Source organism: Hyaena hyaena, unplaced genomic scaffold (genome assembly GCF_003009895.1).
Source record: "Hyaena hyaena isolate Hyena2069 unplaced genomic scaffold, ASM300989v1 scaffold_299, whole genome shotgun sequence".
In the NCBI taxonomy this organism is placed as follows: Eukaryota; Metazoa; Chordata; class Mammalia; order Carnivora; family Hyaenidae; genus Hyaena; species Hyaena hyaena.
In genome coordinates this window covers 1,955,420-1,964,365 of record NW_024080930.1, presented here as the reverse complement: position 1 = coordinate 1,964,365, position 8,946 = coordinate 1,955,420, and the positions used below count along the sequence as shown (strand labels likewise).

Below are 8,946 nucleotides of genomic sequence, written 5' to 3'. Positions count from 1 at the left end.
CATCAGGCTCTGTGCTGACAGCTAGCTCAGAGCCTGGAGACTTTTTCAGATTCTGTGTCTCCCTCTCTCTCTGACCCTCCCTTGCTCATGTTGTCTCTCTCTCTCTCTCAGAAATAAATAAAACATTAAAAATTTTTTTAAAAATAAAAAAAACAATTTCCAACTATATGGTGTCTATAGGAGACACACATTAGAGTCAAAACTATCAACAGGCTGAGAGTAAAAACAAAGAAAAAGATATATCATGTAAACAGCAACCATAAGAAAGTTGACATGCTGTACATACTGTACATTTATCAGACAAAATAAACTTTAAAACAAAAAGTGTTATTAGAAATAGGGAGACATTGGGGCACCTAGGTGGCTTAGTCAGTTAAGCGTCCGACTTTCGCTTAGGTCATGATCTCGCGGTTCATGGGTTCGGGCCCCGCGTCGGGCTCTGTGCTGGCTGCCAGCTCAGAGCCTGGAGCCTGTTTCAGTCTGTGACTCCCTCTCTCTCTGACCCTCCCCGCTCACGCTGTCTGTCTCTCTCTCTCTCCTAGAAATAAATAAAAATATTTAAAAAAAAAAAAAGAAATAGGGAGACATTTATAATGACAAAAGGAAGACTAAAAACTATTATAAATATATGTGCACCAAACATCAGAGCTCCTAAATATATTAAATAGTGACAGAATTAAAGGGGGAAGACAGCTCTACAATAATAGGAGTCTTCAACACATCACTTTAAAAAATGGATACAACCACCAGGCAAAAGATCAACAAAGAAACAAAAGACCTGAACAACACTAGAAACCAATTAGACCTAACATGTATCTATAGAAATACGCCGCCCACCAACAGCAGATTATACATTCCTCTCAAGTGCACAATCAGCATTTTCCAGGATAAACCATATGCTAAGCCATACAACAATAGCTGTATGAGGCTAGTGGCTACTCTATTAGACAGCTGCTACGTGCAGATACACTTGCTACTTGACTAGAGCATCCTAAGACAAGCAGGAATCCTTTTCTTCCATAGTGTGAGCTGCAGGGGTGACTACAGAAGCCTTCACAGAAAATACCAGATCCTCCAGAGGTCTGCTCACAGACCCCATGGGCCATCACCATTCCTAGATCCCATTATCACTACACACAAAGAACACAAAGAATAGGAGTGGGGAAGGGAGGAGGAAGAGATACACATATTCACAAAAGATGACTCACATTAGCCAGTAAGCTCACTCTTAACAGAAATAAAACAGTCATGCACATATGAAAATGTTTTAGAATATGTTTCTAAGTAGGCTTCATGCCCAGCACAGAGCCCATAGAGTATTTTTTTAAGTATTTAAAAATATACATTCATAATACTAAAACATACTCCTCTAAAAGAGATATTTTTTAGTATCTCTTTAATACTTCTTAATACCTCATTTTAAAACAATTATGTTTCCAGCTGATTCAGCCTTTAAAAATCCTAATTAATCATTACTTGAAATAAAAACTTCGGCACTAAAAGCAGTCAACAATTTAGCCACAGATTAAAGAAAGGATTTTTGTTCCCAACTTGCTATTCTTCAGACTTCAGACTTCTAAAATGTAATACTTCCCTACATAAAGTCATTTTTATTCTTCAAGGTTTTTAATAAGCCCCATGAATACTTAAACCATTTCCAAATCAGTAAGAATAATTATATCAAATATACAGTGGTAAAATGATAGTATGTAAACAAAACACAATTTTACTGAGGGGCCTGGATGGTTCAATCAGTTATGCATCCAACTCTTGATTTCAGCTCAGGTCCTGACCTCATAGTTCACAAGTTCCAGCCCAGCCATGGGCTCCGCACTAGGCATGGACCCTGACAGAGATTCGCTCTTTCCCTCTCTCTCTGCTCCATGCGCGCACACACAGACACACACACATTTTACCTTGATAAAAAAGATATCACTTACTGTACTTTTATCCTTTAGAAGTTTTTCAATTACTTCAATTAACATTTCCTTCTGCTCTGGATCAAGGCTAAAACATAAAAAGAAAAGAACACAAATTAAATTTTTTCCTTTAATTCTAATTTTAAATGAAGGTAATCATTTCAAGAATATTAAGAAATATTTTTGAGGAAGGAGAGCAAGAATTATATGAACACATAAACAGAAAACAAATGTCAAATAAAATGGGATGTTTTTCTCCCAAATGTATCCTAATCTTTTTCTTTAACATTGCTCATATTAGGGCACCTAGGTGGTTGAGTCAGTTAAGCTTCCGACTTCGGCTCAGGTCATGATCTCGTGGTTCATGGGTTGGAGCCCTGAATCAGGCTCTGTGCTGAGAGCTCAGAGCCTGGAGCCTGCTTCGGATTTTCTATCTCCCTCTCTCTCTGCCCCTTACCCACTCACACTCTGTCTCTCTCTCTCTCCAAGGTGAATAAACGTTTAAAAATATATATTATAAAGTTCCTCATATTAACTAAACCCAGATACTTATAACATTAAGAAAGTATCAAGTTCAGAGGTGCCTAGGTGGCTCAGTCAGTTAAGCCTCAGACTTCAGCTCACATCAAGATCTCATAGTTTATGAGTTTCAGCCCTGCATCAGGCTCTCTGCTGTCAGCTCAGAGCCCACTTCAGAAACTTTGTCCCCATCTCTCTTCCCCTCCCCTGCTCATGCTTTCTTTCTCTCTCTCTCAAAAACAAATAAACATTAAAAATAAATAAATATCAAGTTCACCTCTAAAAAACAGTTGGGAAATTTTAAAAATGTAATTACAAGTAGATAAAGTAAAAATTCTTTTTTTAACCAAGGGAAAAAGTTAATACGATAGCAATCATTTTTGACTATGGATATACTATGGTCAAAAACAAATATAGAGAATTCACAAATAAGAATTTTGTTTCATTTTAGTTCAGTAATAAACTAAATGCATTACAAAATCTGGCATCTAAAACCAAAAACTATAAGCAAAGGCTTATATATATATATACAGAATTAGGAAATGCATCCTATTAATAGCTTTAAGCACTGAAATATTGATAACAATATAATTTCCTCCTAACATGTAATTCAAATGTTGACCATTTACTGAGAAGCTGAAGAATGGGAATACAAAGGTAAATGAGACTGTCTAGCGAAGAAAGTCCCAAACATAAGCATACCACATAACAGACATATGTACAAGGGGTTACGGAAATAACAAGAGCACCAATGGAGGCAGGAGGATTTCTTAATGAAAAGTAACATCTCAGATGAATCTTAACAATTTGACTTTAGAAATGAAGAAAGCAGAAAACTTTCCAGGGAGAGACTAAACAGATGGTACTAAGATAAAAACATTTTATATAGAGGACTAACAGCCAGGACCTAGCTACCAAATTGAAGCAAGGAGAATAAGGGTTGCGGTGAGAGGTAAAACCAGGTCCAGTGATGGACTTTTAACCCATCATAGTGAGCTTGGATCTTATTCTGCAAGCATGTAAAAAGAAAAGATTTAATGAGTGATAAATATGATATAGCTTTGTCTGACAGTTAACCTAAGAAAATGAGTTTTTACTTTTTACACACTTATATAAGTTTACTGCTAACTAGTATAATTATCTGAACAAACCTTTTAATTCTTTCAAATTCTAGCTCTGGTCTCCCTTCTCCAAGCAGTCTTTCCTAACCCCACTTCATTACATCTTTACATTATGAAGTCCCTATATGATCATCTCTGAACCATATCCTATCAAAATCATGGTTAGTGTAGGGCACCTGGGTGGCTCCATCAGTTAAGCATCCAACTTCGGCTAAGCTCATGATCCTGTGGTCTGTGAGTTCAAGCCCCATGTTGGGCTCTGTACTGACAGCTCGGAGCCTGGAGCCTGTTTCAGATTCTGTCTCCCTCTCTATCTTCCCCTCCCCCACTCATGTTCTGTCTCTCTCTCTCTCTCAAATATAAATAAACATTTAAAAAATCATGATTAGTATGTCTGTGTGTGTCTATCATATGCTAATATCTTATTTAATTATAAATTGTCCTTAATTGGTATTGGTTTTATTTTTTTTCATCAAATACGTGTTAATACAGCCTCTACCATTTTCATACACCTTACACATACAACCCGACATCAAAACCAAAAAACAATCTTGACAGAAGATTGTGGAATCAATGGTAACAGAAAATAATACCAAATTATTACATATAATAACTTTTACATAAACAATTTGTTTTCCACAAATATCAAGGCATCATATAATGTCTTAATAAGTATCATACAAATATGGTATGGTGCTGTATTTCAAAATGAACATTTTAAAATTCAATAAAATAGCTCTGGACAAAAGTCAGGCAAGGAAGGGAACATCAGAAAGGAATGGAAAGAAGGATGGAAAGGATGGAAGAAAGGAGAACAAAATGAGTTGAAAGGAAAATACACATAAGATTCTACTCCATAATAAAAAAAATCTTAATTTTCTAATAATATAGCTATATACCTATAGTTAACTATATACCTATATATATATACACCAATATATGTATATGAGTTTCTCTCATACCTATATATGATATATATAGGTATATATGATATAGGTATATCTCATACCTATATATATATATATATATATACACCTATATATGTATATGAGAGAAACACTATATAAATGAGAATTAAAATTCCATTCACTGTTAATTTATAGAATCTATAAATCATCACAGGCCATGGTAGGCTCACAAGTAAACACCAGGATAGGGTTTCTATAACCAAAATAAAATTAAAGTAGTCACTCTAAAGTAAGGAGAAAAATGGTCACTGGGTTTTGCTTAGTATAAGGACAGACTAATTATAAGAGCTTATAAAATAAGCCTCCATGGGCTATAACATTCCATGTAACGTTTTTGGTATAATTAACAAAGCACCTACCTGTACAATTTCTGTATTGCATGGGCTGCATTCTTCCTAACATATGGCGATAAGTCAGCAGAAGCCTCCTTAATAGCAAGCATCATAATAGGTACAATGATTGGTACTCTAATACTTGACAGTACTCTCAAAGCACTTGCACGGATTAGTTGATTTGGGTCCTAGAAAGAAGGCCAAAATATTCAACAAAATTTCAAGTTTAATATTTCAAAGATATCTCTATGACATAGTTAACTGGTGCTCACAGGGTACAATTTAACAACAGAAAAAAATCTGCTTAATTTAAAGAACCAATATATGGACAATGGATAAGGAAAAAGTTAAATGTTCATTTCTCTGAATGATATTTGAACAAGAAAAGCAACGGTTATAATCCTAGTTGATCATTCACTATTAAACTAGCTGGGTTTTCAGAGTTTCACAATGCTAGAAAGCTGCAGGTTATAAATTTTCCCTTTAAAAAGTTACGTCCCCTCACTGTACACTTTCAACAACTAGGTATAATGATGAAAAGTTCTTGGATGCATGATAATGATTACACAGAACATAAAAGAACATGTAGAAAACAAAAGAGAGAGAGAAAAATCGAGTGAGAGGTCTTTCAACTCTTTCAAAACACTACTGCGCCAATTAAGTAGATTACTACTCTCTACTTCTTTAACACACTTTCAACTTTGCACCAATCTTGTAGCAATTTGCTGGCTCACTGTATTATTTACCTTCAGAGCTCTCTGAAAAGTGCTTATGGACAGGAGTGCCAGATCCTGCTGCTCTTCAGCATACCGGACCAGGTAAACATACACTAACTTCTTGATCTGTTAAAAAAAAAAAAAAAAAAAAAAAATCACTTAATCGTAGCCAGAGCGAAAATTAAATTTCACTAGTTTGTACGCCAAATCCATGCTGAATTTTTGTGAAGTAAAATAACTGAACTTGGTGACTGCTTATATTGTGACATAAAGAGAATATACTGCAGCATGATGAATGGCAACAGAAAAAAACCTGTGAAATAAGCATTTTAATAATCCAATCCATAACAGCAACATCTTATCAAGGATGTTGTTCTGTAACAACACTCCAAAAGGTCTTGACGGTTAACTTACGTTAAGCTTATACTCCTTGCTTGCTGACCTAAGTCCCTTGGTCCTTAGATGAACTAATCTACTTTCCTTGAGATCTGCAGACCACTGGCCCCTTAAGGAGAGAAGGACCAGTCTTTCTCAGAAGAAAAGCCCGGACCATATTTGATGCAAGCAAGTCTGTTCAGGGTCCTGTCAACATACGACCACTTCCCCTGGCACCACCTCCTCCTACAGATAGCCCACCCCCAAACCCCATATCCACACATCTTCCCTTTTAACACCATCTGGCTTTGCCTGGACAGAGAAGATGGTCTTTGGGACATTAATCCACCATCTTCCCAGGTTACTAGCTTCTTGAATAAAGTAACATTTCCTTTCCCACTGCCACTTGTCTTTTTATTGATTTTCAAGCAGTGAGCAGCTGAACCTGAGTTGAGAACCAGTTCTCTGTCAGACAACACTTTCTCTCAAAGGGAATAAGAAAATCGCTGTGCAAAACTCATACAAGAATATTAAGGGGTGCCTAGGTGGCTCAGTCAGTTGATTTTGGCTCAGGTCATGATATCAGGTCCTGGGATCGAGCTCCGTGTTGAGTTCTGCACTGACATCACAAAGCCTGCTTGGGATTCGGTCTCCCTCTCTGCTGTCTGTCTCTCCTCATCTTGTTCTCTATCTCTCTCTCAAAATAAATAAAAATAAACTAAAAAAAAGAACATTATATTAAAATATTAACTGAATTGTAAAAATATTTTCAAAATGAAGGATAAAAATACTAGAAAGAACTTGGGTTCTGTCCTCTAGCTACACAGCATATGAACTTATGCTTCCTCATCAAAAGATGTCAGAGTCCCAACTCTGACTGTATGGTACCATTCACATTCCAATATGTTACATGATACTTTCAGCTCAGTAAGAATAAGGTATGACAATAATACCAATGTTTTGTGATAAAAATTCCAAAAGACTCCAAGTGTCTTCTGACAACTGCTTTAAAGTGCAATTTAATCAGTTAAATCTAAAACAGAATTATGAAGAGAAAAATTAAATAAAAATTAAATTAAAATTTAAAAATGAGTCAAAATTCATCAACTGCTTCCTTCTAACATAGCTCATAGCCTATATCTTCCTTCTCAAATATCTTCATATACCACTACCTGATTAACTTTTTTATATATGAACAGAGTACAGACCTAAAAGTTTATGGAATATTCAAAGAGCACAGGAAATGAGGGGAAGTAGCTGGAAATAACTGGAATTGATGCTAGAAAAGAAAAAGAGTGCTACACTGGGCCATATTTTATGTCATACTAACCAATCTGAACTTCTTTAAAGACAACTACCATGGCCTTCCTTCACACTCCACTTTCCTTTGACACAGCCTAGCTTTGTTTTGTTTTAAGTAAGCTCCAGGCCCAACATTGGGCTTGCACTTAAAACTACAAGATCAATAGTCATATACTCTACCAACTAAGCCAGCCAGGCACCTAACCCAGCATAATTTTGAAATCCTTAACTATCGTGTTGGCTTTCTTCTGAACTCACTACAATTTGTCTATATTTCTTTTGGTGTAGAACCCCAAACTACAAATGAAGTTTAAGTAGAACAAATAATGTAAGACCATGTTTTTTTGTTTTTTTACAAATAGTTTATTGTCAAGTTGGTTTCCACATAGCAACCAGGGCTCATCCCCACAAGTGCCCCTCTCCGTGCCCATCCCTCCTCCCCCAACATCCATCAGTCCTCAGTTTTTGTCAGCATTCAAGAGTCTCTCATGGTTTGCCTCTCCCCCTTTCCCCCACTATTTCCCCCCTTCTTCTCCCCCATGGTCCTCCGTTAATTTCCTCCTAATCTTCCTATACATGCAAACATATGATATTTGTCCTTCTCTGCATAAGGCCATGTTCTATTTAAGGTGCTTCCACTGACACAACTAAATTTTAAAAATAAAAATATACCTTTTCTAAAAATACACTGACTACATCAAGCCATACTTGAGTAAATATCCTGGTGAGGTTTTCTCTTTTAAAAAGAAATGGTGCTGAACACACCATTTTAAGTTGATACCAATCTGTTCTTCTGTATTATATAGACAGAATTATAGATGAAAAACAAAAAAAAAAAAAACTCCAAATACTCTTCAGTGGTGAATGGATCAAAATGTCCTAAAAACAAAACTAAAACCCTTAAAAAAATTAAAACTCAGGACCCAATGCAGTCCATAATCTGCCCCAAAATTTCTTTCTTCACAACCAGGTATTTAAATTCCTGAGATTACAAAAGTGCCGAAAAGCAATTAACACTTCCTAGCTGACTGATTTATAGCATTTTCAATATACCAAATAAACACACAAATGCATATAAGGAAGAAACTTTCCAAATCCACCTTAGAATGAACATGGGGCTACTTAATACAGGAAGCATTCCTATTCGCCTATCACACTGGCTGGTATGTAGTAAGAGTTCAATAATTAGCTGAATGAAACATCACAGCCCAGTGGTATACTGAAAAAAATTTAAGACTTTTCTCAATAGATTTCTATATCAGGAATCTAACTTAACACCAGTGGTTATAATTCAGAACATAGATGCCTAGAAAAAATACCAACATACTAGGAAGAAATGATGCGTATTAAGAAGATTGTCTCCAAAAGTCTTAAACTTGTGGGTTTTTGTTTTGCTTTGATAGAGAGAGAGCACAAGAGTGTGAGTCAAAGAGAGGGGCGGGGCGGGGGGGGGGAGAACAGGAGAAAAAGAGAGAGAAAGAGAGAGAGAAAGAGGAAGAGACGGAGGGAGGGAAGGAGGAAAGGAGGGAGGGAGGGAGGGAGGGAGAATATCAAGGAGGCTTCACGCTCAGCAGAGAGCTGGACATAGGGCTCAATCCCATGACCTGAACCAAAATCAAGAGTCAGACATTCAACCCAACTAAGCCACTCAGGCATCCCTAACTTGTGGGATTTTTTAAATTAATCATTTAAAA

General features: G+C 36.3%; 1 protein-coding gene across 1 annotated transcript in view; it reads right to left on the bottom strand.

The window, feature by feature from the left end:
• The window catches only part of AP3B1 (adaptor related protein complex 3 subunit beta 1), a gene marked incomplete at its 3' end in the record, with an annotated part of 255,186 nt that overhangs the window by 174,155 nt on the left and 72,085 nt on the right, over window positions 1-8,946 (bottom strand). The window contains exons 4-6 of the mRNA XM_039247437.1: window positions 5,606-5,701; window positions 4,887-5,047; window positions 1,941-2,007 (exon numbers count right to left, since the gene is read on the bottom strand). Of these exons, the coding sequence (XP_039103368.1) occupies window positions 1,941-2,007; window positions 4,887-5,047; window positions 5,606-5,701 (324 nt within the window). The remainder of the gene's footprint in view (window positions 1-1,940; window positions 2,008-4,886; window positions 5,048-5,605; window positions 5,702-8,946) is intronic.